Here is a 19,033-nt window from a genome sequence, read left to right on the forward strand (position 1 = left end):
CGACCAGCCCCAACTCGGAACCCCACTGACCATTGATCGCATAGATCACGCGCCGTCTACTCATGTTGTTGTTGCTGTAGTTGTTGCTGTAGTTGTTGCTGTGGTTGTTGCCGTTGTGCATTGTAAATTAATTGCAGTCGCGTCGCGTCTGTTTTGGATTTTTTGGCTTGAACCGTTCTCAGCCAGTTTTAGGCCATCCATCGTGTGTGCCATTAAAATGCAACACGAACTTGACAACGAAACGGAATAAATGGTGAAATATTTCTCTTCGAGCTTAAAGACTTTCCCTGTGACTAGATATATGCAATAAGTTCTGTTAAAAATTTTGGACAACTCGTTTGGTTAACTGACTTAAACCATTGCATTGTATATTTAAATAAAATTTCCCTTTGGATGTGTATCTTGTGTATTCTTGCCTTTGATCTTGTTACAATAACTTAAAAACCAGTAGCCTTCTACATTTTTGGATCGTAACAATAATCAAGTTTAATTGCGTATTTCATAAGATATTCGTTGTGCACTGTTTGCTTTTGCTGCTAATTAAAGTTTTCTGCAAGCTGCAAGGAGAACAAAAAAAAAAAAACAATAATAAAACCAGAACAATACTTAAATGTTAATAATTGATTATAGTGTTATTACAGACATGAGTTTTTCTCGTTAGAATCTTGGTCAGCGGATCGGCGAGGCGTGAATAAGCGCAGTGATTGTTGCAAAATCAAAAGTTGCACTTCGGCTATGAATTACATTTTTTAATTGCCGAAAATGAGCGAGTGCATAAATTATGAAAATTGCGAAATTTCAGGCCAAACGAGTCCATGTATGGATCTTCAGCTCCTCCACTTCCGGCACGCGATCCATTTCCGTTCTGCTTTGCAGCTCTGCTGCTTCCTGCCTTCCCCCCTCCTACCACCCTCGCCCGTCCACCTTGCATCAATCAAAGTCTCAATCAAGAGCAAAAGTAATCAAAACTAATAGCAACAAGAAGGGGGTAGGGGGAAACACAATCCGAACAAATAAAGCCAAGCACACACAAATCATGGCCGTAAACAAAAAGGGAAGAAGTCGGGGCGCGACAAGAGCAAATAAGGCAAAATCGTTAGAAATAACAATATGTGTGTGTGTAAAAAATGGCATGGCAGAGGCGACAGCAACAATCCCATCGAATGGGCCACAAAACACAAAAAATAACAAACAAACAACAATACACACACACACAAAATAGAAATGGAGAGCAACTTTCACCCAAGGTCATTGTGTCTTTAACTGCGCCACAGCACAAAACAACAAGGCAGCAGCAGCAGCAGCAACAACAGCAACTAGCTACTTGCAACTACTGGACAATATGAATATGCGACGGCGACTCGACACGATCGTCTAAGCGACCGACGCCCGATTTGCTATTTTGCGCATAAAACAAAAGCCTGTTTACTTAACCTTTGTCTATCGAAAAAGCCATACCCTTTCAATAAATATATAAGACTCTATCAATTTTAGCATAAGTTGAAATATTTATAAGACACAAACAATCAAAAATACTATATCTACAATATTAGTTAGTGAAACCACAATATGTTTGATATGCTTGTTTATATACTGCATTTTATTTATTAAATATTTATCTAAAAATTAACTCCAATAGTTGATATGCCCTTTTAAAGAGTATACAAACACCAGCTAGCGGATTGTCTGTCAAGAGGAGGAGTGATTCACCGAAGGAACTGGAGAGTTCGAGGGGAAGAGTTTTCGGTTGCAAATACTGCCTGTGCCAAAAATAAACTGAAGCAACTTGCTGACTGAAGTTGCAAATGCTGATCTCCGTTTTCTGGGAATGATCGAGAGGAATCTGGCTGATCGTTTACCACATGGTTCGTGACCATCTTATTGGCAGATAATCGAGCTATGAGCTGTGTAGCATTCACTAAAGATTATCCTAAAACTTGTTCACAATCATTTTTAAATTTCCCCAATACATCTAGTCCTAATCATTCTGTGAAGTATCTTCTTCAGTCTCCATCCTCATCAATTATACACTTCCATGCTGCTTGAGCCAACCTAAATGTGTGCTTAGGCATCGCAATCTTGGGCACTTCAATCTTAGGATTCCCCCATCATTCGTGTTATCTACGCCGACACCTTAATCTGGGTCATGCTTAGCCACATTGTTAGCTGAATGCAATTAAGTGGCCGAAAACTATGAGATGAGAGTGGAAAATGGCTTTTAATTGACATAAAGCTGAATTTAAAACGGAGAAGAAATCAGTCGCCAGAAATTCCACAGAAGTTTGCCTTTTGCGTTTCTAATGCATTTAAAACTACTTCATTTGGTGCCCTTTTGGCCAAAATTTCAAAAGTTGTATAGCTCACTATAAACTATCATAATTTATCAAAAATAAGAGCTAGTTATTTTTCTCTCAGTGCTAGTATAACAAAGTAACGAAAGCTTAACCCATGACAGGCGGCGCGGCGCAACACGTAGCACAGTTTGATTAGAACAAAACGAAGCCGCAGCAAAGGCAACAGAAGAGCAACAGCAAAGGCAGCAGCAGCAGCAGCAGCAGCCATGATGTTGCATAAATTTAAGTGCCACAGATACAAGGCGCAAGATACAGAAACGAGTTACAGATACATCAAGAAGCAGAAGCAGGCGCGCCACAAGATGAGGTCTCTCCTCGCAGCTAAAGTCAAAGTCGGACTCGGAGTCGGCGGCATAGAAATGCGGATGCGAACTGGAGACCCCACTTCGCATATACACACACACACATACAGAATGTATAGTATATATATATGGTTATGTATCGGTGTCTACCTCCAGACGGGCTGCGGTGAAAGAGCAAAGTATCTTAGTATCTTAACATTTCAAATCCGCTGCGGTTCTCTGTGGAAACGAGTCTGGAAATTGGGTCAGTGGCACAGTATGCATGGCATTCTCCGGCTCCGTCTTTGTATCTGTATCTTTAGCTTTTTCTGTAGTCGCACTCGTATCTGTGAGGTATATGTACATGTATATCCGTACCGACATACGAATACTCGTATTGTATATCCCCTACAACCGTGTGGGCTTCATTTCTACGCCACTTCGTCTTTCTTTGGCTCTTTCTTCTTTGGCTGGCTTTCTTTGTGGTCAATATAATGATTCTGCCCGACTGGCTGGTTCGGTTTAGTTTGGTTTGGTTTGGTTTCTTGGTTTCTTGGTTTCTTGGTTTCTTGGTTTCTTGATCGCAACTTGACTTGGCTGCTCGCATATTTTGTGGCTACTACTCCATTTTATGCTTTTTTCTTTATTTTTGTGGCCGAACGTGCCACAATGCTACGCCGTCAGGTTGGTAATGGGACCTTAAAAGCGGGTCCGTGGGGCGTGTGGGGCATAAGCAATGGGGCAGCACCCAAATGTCACTCGCTTGCCTTTGAGATTCCATCTAATGCTGAAATTTCCATACATTACGCATACGACATGTGGTCCGCGGAAGCTCAAAAAGTAAATGAAAACACTTCGGCGATTCGTAGGCTTAGTTTGTTTTGCACATTTTGAATGACATTTGAATTTATTTAAATATAATTAATTAAATATTAGGCATTATAGTTACGAAATAAATATTTACAAATCGAAATGTGTTGAACAAAATTCAAGTTTGCTTTTGTAAAAATAAATAAAATTGCACGATAACTAAAATAACACAATTAATATTGTCTTTTGTTTATAGAAATTATACATACATATAAGCTATAATTAAACTATTTTAGGGTTGCTTTTCAATTGTTGGGTTTCTTTTCGGGTGCTGAGTGTGTCCAAGGATGAAGTATGAATAATTTCGTATATCGAATATAATTTTAGTTTAAGATTAACGTTAAAACTTTAGCAACAAACTTTTTAAAAAACAAATTAACAACGCATTACGATATTGGCTAAATTAAATCGAGTTTATTACTTGAGTACATTGCTAACGATTTTCATCATTTCCATCGATTTCGGTTTAGATTTTTCTCCATTAACGTTTCATGTTTCGCAAATTAATTATTATGAATAATATTTTGCCAAGCCCGCTACAAATTCTTAGACCTATACATTTCTATAAATAACGATTTTCCATTGGTTTGTACATTTTAAGAATAATTAATTTAAAATTGTTATTGCTTCTGCTTGATTAGTGTTAATTTAAAATGTAATTTGTATGCGACACTTTTTCAGTTTTCAACATGATGAGGTACAGACAACATTCAGAACTTTATACAACTTCCACGTAAACCCCCTCCTTAATTGGTATTATTGTCTAGATTGTTATTAAATATGATTTACCTGTGCCAGGACCTTGGTTGCTCGAAGTTCGCGTCCCTGCATCAAAACAGAACAACAGTTGCAGAATGACAATTGGACGCTTCGTTGTTCTTACATTGCTTGTGGTCTCTTGGGATTTTCGCTATCTCTGAAGTGGGAAAACTGGATATGCTGAACTATATCAATCTCCTAACACATGTTCTTTTTCTCGATAAGAGGTAGTAGGTTGATGAAGCTGACCTGTCCAAAGTATGCTGTTCGAATTTCAAATGGGCAATGGCTGAACTGAACGATATTAAGCGCCTATAATATACGACTTTTTAGTAAATTTAGCGTTAACCTTGTTTGTGTTTTTACCTAAAAATGTGTTTAGAAGATATTGATCTAAGCATGTGTTTTGTAATTCTTCTAATTTTTAAATTTCACTAACTACGAATAAGCAAAGAGATCAAAAGCAACCAACAACAACGAATATCAAAAGGTGTATGTATGTCACTGCGTGGCCGACTTATAGTTTCTCTATATATACCACTAATATATAGGCTGGAAAATCCCCGAGTTCTGAACGATACTCAGACATAATCCTGGCCCAGCACTGACTCACACACACGCACACAGAGAACGCAGGGAGAAACCATTCAACAGACTATTTAGATCCTTGGAGAAACCAAATACAGAAAACTGTAAGATTATAATCACTAAATAACAAGAATGTTCATATCACTTGAAAACAATATTTAAGGCTTTTAGTGATTTGAAATCACTTGAAAAGCTGCACAGTATGTATATGTAGTATTGCATACACTTAGGCACATTTTCAAGAGTTTTTAAATCCTAGAGACTTCTGTGGCTTTCCCCACTTTTGAAACCCGACCTTATTGTTTTTAGATCTACAAAGATATCTAGCATTTTTTCCTCATTAAAATTTGGCGATTTTGGTTAGTATAATGCACTTTTCAAAAGGTACACAATGTCTAGCTGTAAGGAAAGTCATTGTGTGGTTTCTGAGAAGCTGAGATTATACCGGTTCCGGTTTCGCCAAATCGGTATATGATCTTATTTCTCTGTGCTGGGAATGGAGTTTCTCCCTGGGAGATGCTACTGGTTGTTCGGCTATAACATAAAGCTCGTGGAGGAGCGTCAGTCACGCCCAATTCTCTTGTGTATCTGTTGATGTTTGAGCAGGTGCGCCTTCTGGCGAAAGGCCTTGGCGCAGACGTCGCACCGGAAGGGCTTCTCGCCCGTGTGGGTGCGCAGGTGCACCTTGATGTTGGACTTGTTGAGGAATCCCCGATTGCAGATGCTGCACCGATGCACGGGCTTCTCCTTGCCGAGCAGACCACTCAGATCGCTGGCGCTGAAGCCGCTGGGTGAAATGGCGCTCATTTGGGGCGTGGTGGGTGGTCCGCCGCCCTCGCTCTGTTGCTGTTGCTGCTGTTGCTGCTGCTGCTGCTGCTGCTGGTTGGATTTCTTCTGGGATCGGGATCTCTTGGCCTTGGGCGCACCAGTACGCATCTCCGAGCCCGTCGTGCTGGCCGTTGTCGTATGCGGATAGTTGCCGAGCAGATCGGGCGAACAGAGGCCATTATCCTTGAGGGACAGGCCCGATGCTTGCATGGAATAGCCACCCTGCTGGTGGAGATTCCCCGTCGCCTGATTGTTGGTCGGATTGCTCAAGTAGCGCGGATTGATCATCAGACCATTCGGATTGTCCGTGGTGCTGACCACCGAACCGGGTGGACTGCAACTGCTGCTGGTGGCCGCCGCCAGTTCATTGCAGTACGAGGTAGATGTGGGCGCCTGGGGATCTCCCTTGATCCCCGCTCCTTGATTCGCTCCTCCTCCTCCACCGCCGCCCGAGGCATTGCCGTTTGGCGGCCCATTCTGGAGGCGATTCTGCAGCAGGGGCATGTAGCCGTGGCTCAGTAAACTCTGGAGCGTGGAACTACTGGCATGCATGGGCAGTGGACTGTGTGGCAGGATGAAGTCACCCAGAGAATCCTGCTGTGATACCAGCACCTTGGCCGACTCCTGCTGTATGCAATTCCCGTCGATCCAGGCATCCAGATCCATCCAGCTGTCCCGCGTATCGTTGTTGTCGTCCTTGTCCAGCTGATTGGGCACCGTGGTGTCCGCAATAGCGGAACCTATGATGGCGGCGATATCATCAATGGAGTTCATGTCCACATACTCTGTCAGATCTTTGTAGATGCGGACGCCGGAATTGTGCAGGGAATCGGCCACCTGATCGATGGGCGTTAATGTGGCTATGCTGGGACCGGCTCCATTGCCATTAGCTGCGGATCCCGAACCGGATCCGTTCATCACACAGCTATCGGCCACGGAGTAAAGCTTAGAATCTAGTTGACTATCGGCGAAGAGCTTCACGTCCGCCAGGCAGGCATCGTTGCCACCTCCCCCACCGCCGCTCCCGCTGAGCACACTTTCTGGTAAGCAGGTGGAGGAGGATACTATGTTGTGCTCATTGGAGTTGTTGGAGCTGCTATTGCTGCCCCCGTTCGATTGCGTGGTGGATGTGGGATTCGATTGGTTCTGCTGGTGATAGGCACTCTGCATGTAGTTGTTATTGCTCTCATCCGGCAGCCTCTGGGCAATGGCATGGTAATGGTGGCCGGAGATCCCATTGATGGACAGGTGGCCCGTGTAGCCAGTGAAGGGCGGCAGCGGCTTCAGATCCGACAGAGCATTCAGCGACGATCCGTTCAGCAGCAGATTGTCCAGCACGTCCAGCGAGTTCTTCTGATCCGCATCGCTGGGCAGGGAGTCCAGGTCATGCTCCAGCAGCAGCTTGTGCCCATCGAGCAGATACTGATCCTGGGCGGAGGTCTGGGGCGGTCCCCAGCAAGGACTCATCAGCAGGCTCTCAACTTCCGATTCACTTGGGCCGTTCATGCTGCAAAACTTCATTGTCAGTGGACCCAGGCGATCGAGGCGAATCTTCTGGCGATCCGGAGGTTATCAGATCCTGCGCTATCCAAGGGCCAAGTTTTAACTGGAAAAAGGTTAGAAAAAAATGCAATCTTTAAATTATATGTGGGCTAAGGAGCAATCTTCTGGTATTAATTATTTTTCTTTATAAGAAAATGTTAGGAAATAAGTTATAAATATAGAAATAGTTGCCAAATTCGGTTTTCAAATCATAGCAATGCTAAATTTCTTATAGAAATATGAAAATTATTACAAAAATTAGGCATTAACTTTGAAAGAAGCCATTATATCGAACATAGTCTTAATTACGGTTGTATCCCAAATTCCTATGACTACCATTTCAAGTGGAAGTTCATTCATCAAAATTAAGCTTGGCCCCTGATCCATTCTTAGATAAAACATCTACCAAATCTCTTTAAGCCGCCTGAGACACAGAATGATCTTGGATAGCAATTAGGCTCATACTAGCTTTCCATTGAGTTGACCCCACCTCTTTATAACTAATATCAGGTTCTTTTCGACCCATCTTACCGCCCTGCACTTGCTGACAACCTGACCCATCGATTCCGACCCACTGATAGGCCTCACTAATGATTCTTTAATATGAAAATATTAAGCAAAAGTCGGGCCCGCCCGTTGACCAAAAATATATCTTTCCACGGGGCTTTCCCACTCCCGCTTCTTCCAGCCAAATAGAGATTAAGTTAAGACATTCGATAAGCCTTAATGTCCGTAAACTGAAGAAAGAAGAAGCGGTCACATGGGATACATAGGAAACGAAGAAGAAACGAAAATCGATACCAGAATCGGCCAATAATAATTTCCAACCGGTATTTGGGTCAAAACATTAATAATCAGTTAAATTAGCATATAAATTGGTGGCGAGCGAGTGAGATGGCTACAGCAAGTGGGAAAGAGAACGCATTTGGCTACGAATGTGTGATGATCGTATTCGATATTTGTATTGCGATGGTGCACGCTTGATTGGAACCCAAGTGGAAGTTCTTCAACGGAGCGACATCATATGAAAGACCGACAACGAAAGCACTACAAAAACACACAGGTGTAGACCCAAAAAACTAAGATAAGAAGAAGCAAAGTCGGCCCACACTGGCCATCAACAATTAAATACACTAAAAAAAATAAGAACAATCAAATTTAATACCAGTTGCATTAATAGAATGGTAAAATATCATAATAGATAAATAAATATAAATAACAAATGTTTAATATTTCTGAAAGACTGAAATTGGCAAAGTATTATTTTGAATAATATCGTGGTATAGGACTTTAAGCTTTTTTTTAAGTGTATAAGTTCATTTGGTTAACTAGTTGGAACACAAAACGAAATGAAATGAAAGAAACGGTAAAGCAGCAACACCCCCCTCTTTCTTTTTCTTCCCCTCTCTATCACTCCACCGCCTTTTGTGCATAAACAGTTAACTTGATTTCGAGGCTTGGCGAGAAAGAAGACGAGGGCGAAGAAGAGGCAGAAATCAAAGCTAGACACTGTCCAGCTGCAAAGAGAAAATTTCGCTTTCAACAGGTTGGCTGGCGCTGGCAACATTTATAGCCCCATATTGCCGGATCTACAGCAACATGTTGCCAGTTCAGCTAGCATGCGGAAAGAAGAAGACGCAGCAGCAGCAACAACAACAGCGGCTCAGTCGGCGTCGGCGTCAAGCCAGCTAAGCAGGCGCAGCTAAGCGTGGCGGCAGAGGAGCGGCAGAAAAAACTACCGTTACCCGAGAGACGAGAAGAAGAGACCTGCTGACATACTTCCGCGATCGGCAAAACCCGAACGGCATTTGCCGAAGCCCGGCTTCGCTGTTTCCCCTCTCTCACTCTCTCCCTCTCCTGCAACTCCCTCTCTCGCTCTGCCATTGTAATAATTGTGGAGTTTTTGGATGCTCACGCTCATTCTCATTACCAACTTTTTGTTGGCACAGTTTCGGTGGATCGTCTTTGATTTTTTGAATTTTAGATTGCAAATGAGTACACTCAGAATAAAATAATACCCGGTGAGCAAAATATTAAAATATTATGAGGATATTTTCTTCTTAAAAGAGCATTTGTTTCATTTTATTATTCTGACTTAATAATTATTTTCAAGATCTGTCTTTGGAAACTGATTTATGATTTATGAAACCAATTAAGAGATTGAAAATAAACCCAATAGTTTTAGTGTACTTTGGGGGCGCTAAAAGCCTGAGTGAGTCGCGATTGAAATTGGCGTGAAATATTTTATGGCAAACAAAAACGCCACTCATTCCCATTCTCATTCCAACTCCGAATCAGATGCCGTATTCTGAATCTGAATCAGCGTCTCCTATTGTTATTGTTTGACTGCGCGTCAGATTTTACACATTTTTGTTTGGCCGGCGTTTTACTGTGGCTGCTACATGAGCATTTTGCTTTTAATGAGCCACATTGTAACGGTGTTGTGCTGGTCCGTTTGCATTTGAATGCCCACCATCTCCCACTCACACACACTCACGCTCACACTCACACACCCACTTGTGGAAGACCCCAACACCATCACACGTTTTGCGGGGGCGCGCCGCACAATGGGCCCCTATTGTAATTTAGGCTTGTAAATGGTCAGAAGCCTCCACAATGGACAATGTCAGCCGACAGAGATCGGCTGTGGGGGCAATATAATTACTGCTATGTCAGTCAACCGGGCTGAAAACCTTTAACGGTTATTCCGAACGAATTAGTGCGAATTTTTGACAGTCGAGTGATTTTATGACCTCTCAGCTGTTTTTATATCCCGTTTAATGTGTTGATGATGCTCGGGTTAGATTTCGGGCAATGGCTTCATTATAACTGACAGCTAACTTTTAAATTGTTTCTGAATAAATTAGTTAAAATCCAAGATAAAGAGTTTTTTTACACATTAGCTTATACAGAGAAAGAAAAACGCACTGAAACAAAAGACTTAAGATACGAACTTGAAGTTAGTTTAGGTAGCAAATGTCTTTTCCTATCCACCATTAGCTAACGATCTGCTTACCCAATATGGTGTAAATAGCCACAGATAAGCCAGCAGAATCCCTTCACAAATTCCCTGGACAATTGATCGGCCAACTACGAGTATCTCAGGTCGAAGACAAAAAAATAACTTACTTAACCATCTAACAGGCAACTAAATGTCTGACCCAAGCAATTGACCAGCGAAATGAACTCTAAACTGCATCAACAACACGAACCGAACAACAGCTGCTGATCAGATGGAAATTGAGTTCTTAACGTTTCCTAGAAAACTCGAACGGAAATTGGTCTTAACCTTTGGCGGCAATCAACTTCCGTTTAAATGTTCGAACACGATGCGGCGTCAAAGGTCAAAACGTTTTGGCCAAAGTCAAGCTGCAAACACTTTCCACCCTCCTCCCCACGGACCCGAAAATGAAAAGAAAAATCAGGTCGGCATTGGTGTTTTCCGCGGGGCTGCTACAAGGCGGATCGCTGGAAAAAGCGAATGAAAAATTATTTGATTGCAAAATTTACAACCGCAAGAAAACCAAAAAAAAAAAAGAAAAAAAAAACCGCACGTACCAGCTTCCATCATGAAGGAGAAAAAAACTTTGACCAAGACCGAGAAGCCGAAAAAAAGCCTCGGAAACGTGTGGCTTGCATTGAGGTCGCCATCAGTCATTGAAGGTTTGCGATGCTGTGAGCCTGCCACCGTGCCTCATGCCCCTGCCGCATCTATGTTGGCCCACTCGGATGTGGATGCAACAATTTGTTGGCAGTGAAAAACGTACGAGCCGAGAAGCGAAAGACTCCAGTTGACTAGTCGCCCGTCTGAATACTCTTGGGTGCTCCTACTTAAGCAATAATAAGCCGATTTAAATTCTATTGGTAGTGCCTGTCTGGGCTATCAACAAAATTGGGAGTAAGCTGGTGCTTTTATTTGACATTCTTTGGATAACTGACCTATTTTCCGATAGACAATTGTTCTGTGTCGAACCTTATTGATATTTAAAGCAATGCCCATTAAGAAATATCTTACAAAATGGTATTTTAAATATACTTTTCCATCGAGGTGTTTCAGCTACTAAGAACTGGACTCGGAAAACAGAAAACTGGAAAACCTACTGGCTAAGGCAGCGGTGGGAAACGTGCTTGGTGCTCAATTCTCGATTCTGTGCTCTTGGTTCCAGTTCTTCGTCTCCTTGGCAGCTGCGCACTTGACCGCACATGTGGCACGTGTGCCATGGTGGGGAATGGCCTAGCTGTGTGAATTGTGGCATGCCCCTCGTGGACCCCGCCGGAATGACTAACTAGCCCACAGACAGACGGGGAGCCAATGCCAAGCCCATCTGCAGACTGGTCAGCAAATAGGCGCAGCACTTCGCTACAGACGCTATCAAAATCTTGTTTTCTCAAGCGCACACGGAAAGAAATTCGAAGTCAAAATGATGTACACCGTTTCTCAAGCAGAAAAGAAAATTCTATCCTTTTTTTTGCCAACTAATTTTTGAGGAGACAACTTTAGTAATTTTTGTCAGTGTATATGGGGCACCATGGCCAAGAGACTTGAAGACTTTAGCAAATGGGTGGGCGTAGTTGCCTGATCGCTGTCTATCTGCACAAGAATTATGTTGTTCGAAGTGTAAATTAGGTTTATATTAACTACACTCGATGAGATGAGGAAAATGCGAAATTGATGTTGTGGTCTACATAATTTTCGAAAACCTGTTTGAGATAACAAAATGCTTTTCAATTTTATAAATGTTCAAAATTCTTTGCAGATATAAACAGGTTATTCATTCTGCTTTACCCCGACTCTAGATATTCTTGCATCCTTCGCTCCCCACATCTGTTTAATCTTTCATTAAAATGTTGTGGTTTTATCGCTGGCTGTTTGTTTCGGCCATGAATGAACTTCTGGCACACCAATTTGCTCCGGTCGGCACTTGACTCGCCTCGACATAACTTCCCGGGGATCCAGGTCTCGTCGGGAACTACAACTGCCGTTAGCTTCCACGGGCTCCACTCCCTTTTCGTGGCCAACATGTGTCCAACAAGCCAGATGACAAGTTGGCGATGGCGATGGCGATAAGGCCAGTCTGAAAGGCCAGCAGGAAGGCTTGGCTTGGCATGGCCTGGCCTGACTTGGCGATACTTTTATGACTGAGGCTGTATACGAGTACGAGATGTACTGGAACTGGCACTCTGCATGGCAGTGGACCCTCCACGCAGCGAATCCAAATCCACTCCCTGGAGGCCCAGCAACAACTATGCAAATTTTTGTGTAGTTTTTATGATGCTTAACTATTTTTAGTCGCTGCTTTTTTGTTTGTTGTTGCTGTTGTTATTTAAATGCGGACCGCCACAGTGTGTGTGCGTGTCGAGACTCTATTATTATTATTATTATTTTTTGTTGTTCGTGGGCTTGTTGTGGTCATCGGAGAGCAGCTGAAGGCAACCATAGCCGCAACCACATGGACAGCATGTCTGGCAAGTCCCAAAAAGCATTGCCCAGGTCAGCGAACTTTTTTCTCTCCGCTGGCTTTGTGAATAATATTTGCGTAGTTTATTCCATTTGAAGTTGTATTCCTTCCCGATCTGCAGCTAAATGTGCAAATTAAACATAAGAGTATTGGGATGGGGAGACTCCTTGGCAGTTGGCGGGTTAAGAATATTTCTAAACTCATACATACATACATATTTACCAAATTATTTGATCATCTTTAGATGTTTAGTGGTGATCACCTAATGACTGAAGTTGATTGGGCGGTTTAAGCTGAGAAATATTAGCCAACAAAAGTCCCCTTTTTTTACACGGTTCATATTGATAAATGTATTATAAAACTTTTAAACTCATAACTCAGGTAACATTTCGTGTCATCTTAATACATATTTTAGTTCTCTTCATCTGAGATGATGGAAAATTTAAAATAACCCCAAACAACAATTAAGCAAGCCCAAATAGTTTAGTTCCACCTAAAAAACTCTCATTTCCCGAATTAGTGCATCAAATTAATGCGATACCTTAATTATTCGAAAGCTCGTGTTTAAGCCAAGCTCAAGAAGTTCATTTCGTTACAATTCTTGTAATTGATATGTTATGCTCGCCTTCTCATTTTCCGTCTTCACGGGAAAAGGCCTTCCTAACACCGCCAGCACACCTCTTAATTAAAGATCGAATCGCAGCCGATTCTGAGCTCAATTTCGAAATTCAATTAAAACCGAATAAGAAAAAGAGGAAAATTTGAGAGAGAAAGATATGGAAGCAGCAACGAAAATCTTTAACCCAAAATGCAACTTAATGCTCAGCGAATTTGTTACGCTCATTGACGATGGCAGACAGCTGAAAGAGTTGGTGTTGATCTTCATGTTGTTGCCGGGCCTACTCCATATACCAGCGCACTCTGGCTTACACTGGGAAAAATTCGGATAAGAACTATAAATGAGAAAGGTATAAGCCGGAAGTCGTTTACAACACAGTTGTTTCTAAAGATATGAAATTAATAGGAGTAAAGTGCAAAAGGAAAAAAAACCTGAATATTTTCGTAATTATTTATTATATTTAAAAAAAATGTTGGCTGGGTTAAATAGTCTTGAAAACGAAGTTAGCATTGTCAACTTGCTAAAACAGCCTTCACAACTTGTGCCACAATATTTCGCCCAGTGGATCTCTATCTCGCCCGCTTTGCTTTGTTTTTGGGGGAACTGCCGCTTGCCGAATGAGTAAGCGTAATTTTGCGTCATCTAACGGTACATACGGCCGCTACTGTTGTTGTTGCCATTGTTGCTGGTGTTTTAAAATTTTTTTTTTGGCTGGCATTGCCATTCCGTTCTTACCAGCCGATTGTTGTTGTATTTTAGACCATTTTTGTCAGACAAACAAACGGTTTTATGGTTTATTTTTAGCCCGTCCAACGGCTTGGCAACAGTAGCCACCTTCCCCCCCACACGCCTTCCCCTTCCCTTTTACCAAAAATATAAAAAACGCTTAAGTGCTAGCTGTAAAACGAAGAGAGAAGAGGAGAAGCAGCACTTCTTACTTCCGACTGCAGTGGGGAAGTTCGTTTTGAGGTCGCCTAAAGACGCTTAATTGTTTTGGGATCATTATATTTTCCAGCTTGTGAATTTTCGGCTGCACATTGCGCATACGTCACGTGGGAAGAGCCGCATTGAGTGCGGGAAAAGTGTAAAATCCGATCAACTAAAGAGGTTTGTTTGTGGAAAGGAAGAATAATAATTTATTTTCCTAAGGTTTTTAAATAATTGAAAAACATCTTAAATTGTTGTAAGTAACTAAAGAAAACAGGCAGAGTTTCTTAAATTATTTTTTACTGCAAAAAAATCCCTTTGTTTACAAAAAGAGTTAATAAATCTTAAGCATGTCTTCATCATGAGATCACAATGTGCTTGTTCACCTAAATGGCATGGAACAATCTAGGCCTATAAAAGCTCGGACTTAACACATTTGTAGGAACATTGAACTTAATCATTGAGACTGTTCCCTAGCCATGAGTTTAGTAGCTTAGCTAGCTGGTTAGACTAATGAGAAAAATATTCTGCAATAGTTTCTTCACCTCAAAGATAGAACTCAGCGCCAAAATCCGTTCCCACTTCTAATTAGCATTGTATCCATCTCGGGATGCCTTGTCACTGCCCATTAGTGGGATGTGAATTTCACAAATGTCATAAGTAAAGCCCTACGGATGGTAGCCCCCATTCCTTAGCCCCCTTCACGATCCACCTGCCTGTCTATAGGCCGTCTATTTGTATTTCATAACAGGTGAGTAATATACGAACATATCGGAAACGATTTCGGTCAATGACTTTTGCCTGATTTGTTTATAAGCCAGAATTGAGAATATTCTTCTTATTTGCGGGGCCGTTGACTTGAGGAATTTCGGTTTGTTTGTTTTTGCATTGGTTTTGGTATATTGGGGTAGAATATTCATTGATTACTTACTGTTACGAAATTGCAGCTTCAGCTAATAGACATTTTGAAAAATATACTCAAAATATGATCAACGTTTTGTGTCCGTTGTTTTCTGGAGCTTTCTGTTTATGTTTTTGAATTGCGGTAATCCGTGTTCAATTATGTATTAATCCTTGGGGGTTGTAATTTAAAAATCCTTATTAGGTTGTTTTTCATTTATTAAGTTTTGATGATTTATTTTTAGATTGAATTCAAAGCATTTAAGATAGTGGAAGGAGGCAAGATTTCAAAACACCAAAAGAGGATAAATAATAAAAGCCAGCACCGAAAGTTTAAATGAGGGTAAAAAATAAAAATAATATTTTTGTATACTCACAAAAACAATGGGAGGAAGACATAAAACTATGCAAAAAATAATGAACGGGTAGTAGTACGAGTAGATTGTTTATTATGTGTGGGATATAGATATGAATTGCAGCACTGCAATCTGGGATGATAGTTCCGTAGTGGATAGTGGTTTAATTTAGATTGCTTTCCAATATTCTTGGTTTTTATCTGATTTTTTGCAGTATGTACAATGAACCAACGCAACGATTTCCGGGGTAAAATATTTACAACAGCGTTTTTAGGAGTATTTTGCATGTGTATTTCGTATATTTTGTTTTGAATTTTAACTTTTTGTTTAGCGTATTTCCTTTTTGTTGCACTGTTTTTGTTCACTTTTAGCACTTTGTTGGGGATTTTAGTAGTTGGATTTGTAATGTATTTGACAATTTCGTTAACTTTTTGTCAACCATTTTCACAATTTATTAGCCGCATTTTAGCTCATTTAAAAATTTGCGATTTTATTCACTTCTTCTGCGAATTTTCTTTCTTTTGTATTTTTGCTGTGCGTTTGTTCTAATTTCTGTTGCTTGCTCTTTCGATTATTGCCACTTCACATGTTCGCCACTGTATCTGTATCTGTAGCTGTATCTGTATCTCTATCTGTGTGGATGTCTGCGAAGAGATGGAGAAGTCCACGTCCACAATCAAATCGAACCGAACCGCGAAAAAACGCAGACACTGGGTGCGCACAAATCCGCAGACGTCAACGGTAGAAAGCCAACTGTGCGCAGGCGCAACACGAAAAGAAATTTCCGAGCCAAGAAGTTCAACGGCGACGTCGACGCCGGCGCAGGCAGCGCGATCCGAACAGCACCAGCACCGTTGCCGCAGATACAAAGATACAAATCACGTTCGGGTTCGAGTCGAAGCGCCGGAGAGCATCGCAACATGTTCGAAGCGCGAACCTCGGCTCCAACGTGAGTTCAAAGTCAGGGCTAAGTTTGTTTATGTTGCTTAAATGTCGGCAAAAGCGGCAGATTTTTTGTGTTTTCGGCATTGTATCAAATGCTATGTTACTTGTAATGCTGGACCATTGTAAATATCTTAAACCATATTGAGTGTTATTTCTTAAAATATGTTTTATTTCTGTCACATCGTTTTATTTTCGAAACTTTAATAGATATATATATATTGTTGTAATCTCAAATTTACCTTAACATATATTTATTCCTTAAGTTTCATTTGCTACTCCATGCTCATACCTGTTTGAAGCTTCCATGCAACTTGACCTACTTAGTAAAAATTTAAACATTTTTTCCTGTTATTCCGCCTTGTAAACATGCTGCCAGCAATTTACAGTTTGCCGGGGCCAGCAACATGTTGCCAAGGTATATTTTGCATTAATATTGTTTAATTTTTGTTCTGACTCTTCTTATTAAATATTTAAAATAATTGTTAAAGACAACTCAATCAATTTGAAATATTTTCTTACTAATTTCTTTACAAAAAAATACATTTTGGTAATTTTTTCTTGCATGTAAATTTCTTTAATGTAAATTCATATTAGATATATAAATAATATTTGTATGTATATGGCGTTCAGCAGCGGTTGCATTTCCTTCTTGGCACTTGCCATTGTTGTTCTTTAGCCTGATTGTTGTTATTGCCGCCACTGCCAGTGCTGCTAATATTGTTGTTTTCTAGTTGTTGTTGTTTTTGCAGTGCCTGTGCAGCTAACGGTATCGCTTCGAAAATGAAAGCTTCGAGCAGCGCTCACAGGTTGCAAAGTTTTGTGTGGATTTTTGTGTTTTTGCTCACGACTTTTTTGCCACAACAGCAGTTGTTTGTTGCTTCACTACCCTGCCAAATTAATATTATTGCATTTTAAGAGGGAGATTTCAGTGAATATGAGGATCTTATTGCGCTCTTCATCTATTAATATCTAAAATGCATAATGTTCTGACATTGATGTACGAAATATGTATTTATGAAAGTTCTCAGTTTTATCGTGGTAAATATGGCTAACCATAAGACGACTATCAGGGTATTCGACTGGTCGACTTGCGGTACTACCAATCCCATGTGGAAGTTAGTATCACTGTTGGTTGGCACTGGCATTAGCATAAACAAGAGCCGCCTCATCACCGCGTTGACCAAAATGCAACTGCGTCACTACGGACTTGGTCGGGATGGGTACTTTCCCCGTCGCCTCCGCCTTATCCGTCTGAATTGTTGGTCATGTTTATGCCTCATGATTTGTTTTTCATCTGCCGCCATATCAGCTTCCCCCCTTTTGGGACCGCAGTCATAGTCCGTATTTGCGATGTCTAATTTTTCTTCGCTGGAATTAACTTGCGTTTTTATTTCGCAAAAGTATTTTATTTGCATGCTGGCCACTTTTTTTCATATCAAATATTTTTGGTTTCTTTCCATGCGTGACTCATGTCAGTTAATAAAACTTTATCTTGGGATTGTCTTGAACTTTGTCACCTACTTCGAAGGGAAGGTTTCATGGCCAAGCTTGCTACATAAGTCTTTTGTTTGGCTATGTGCCGCGTGTATGATTAACAATTGCTGACAAAAGAATGGTCTTGAATATAATGGCTTCTTTAAATGTATACTTGAGAAGCATCTGTGTAATTACATTTAAATGCAGCATTATAGAAATAAATATTCAAATAAATATGTAAAATAAGTAGGTTGTGCATAATGATTTATAAAACCATTTAGAAGAAGTACCATAATGTGTCAATAATTTTAATATATTGATGTTATTATACATGCAGATCAATTTTGGTTTAATACAATTAATAAATCAATCAAAAGATTGACACGGAACAAAACGGAATTCAATAATTGCTTACCCCAGAACAAACCGAAATTCAATGAATATTATGTGCTTCATGCGAAGCTCCCGCCAAGTTCTGAGTTCCAAGATCAATAATTTTTATGGCAAAAGCCGAGACAAGAGGTAAACATTCTGGCAAAGGGAAAAATACAGTTAGACAAATTCTATGCACGTCAAATGTCAATCTGCATACCCATATGTATACACACAGTCTCAGCTTCAGACGGAATCAATCTTGGCATTAAAGAAGTTCGGCAAAACTTGTGAGGAGCGCATACAAAACTAATTGAACTTGGACAGCGTGACACTTCACCCAAAAAAAAAAATGAAAAACGGAGAACCAAACCGAACAATATGGGTAAGTGCCTCTGGAGTCAAGCCATCAGTCAAAGCATTTTGTTCCAGGCAAATAAAGGCAAGCAATCAAATTCAGGCAAACGCCAAAGAGTTTGAAAACACATAGAGGGACGGCCGGGGGGAGAGGTCAATGGGGCAACGGTAAAAAAGTAAAAGAAAATAAAACTCAACCGCACATTGTGTAAATATTGACACGAGGGTCAGGCCCTCAGAACAAGATTTGTGCATTTGTCAGGGGATTCAGCTTCAGTGCTCCTCACACACATTTGGGTTAGGCAAACTGAACCTATATTAAATGCGCCCAAAACAAAATGAAGATCTTTCGAAGATCTCACTCCACGGGCGGTTCAGTTCGCTTGACCGCAAAATATCT

At 40.9% G+C, this 19,033-nt stretch overlaps 1 protein-coding gene across 3 annotated transcripts; it reads right to left on the reverse strand.

Annotated features, from left to right (window-relative positions):
* Positions 1 to 4,481: 4,481 nt before the first annotated feature.
* Positions 4,482 to 16,352, reverse strand: LOC6552434 (ichor). 3 transcript variants are annotated; one of them, XM_001980854.3, is made up of 3 exons: positions 15,505 to 16,352; positions 15,159 to 15,300; positions 4,482 to 7,286 (listed from the first exon to the last, which is right to left on the reverse strand). In XM_001980854.3, exon 3 carries the CDS (start codon positions 7,199 to 7,201, stop codon positions 5,414 to 5,416), a length of 1,788 nt encoding a protein of 595 aa, XP_001980890.2. In that variant the 5' UTR covers positions 7,202 to 7,286; positions 15,159 to 15,300; positions 15,505 to 16,352; the 3' UTR covers positions 4,482 to 5,413. The 3 variants fall into 3 exon arrangements, with proteins under 3 accessions (XP_001980890.2, XP_026839751.1, XP_026839752.1); XM_026983950.1 differs by having other exon boundaries at positions 15,804 to 15,822; XM_026983951.1 differs by lacking the exon at positions 15,159 to 15,300.
* Between the last annotated feature and the right edge of the window lie 2,681 nt (positions 16,353 to 19,033).

The sequence above is a fragment of the Drosophila erecta genome, unplaced genomic scaffold (assembly GCF_003286155.1).
Source record: "Drosophila erecta strain 14021-0224.00,06,07 unplaced genomic scaffold, DereRS2 tig00000000-arrow-pilon, whole genome shotgun sequence".
Taxonomy (NCBI): Eukaryota; Metazoa; Arthropoda; class Insecta; order Diptera; family Drosophilidae; genus Drosophila; species Drosophila erecta.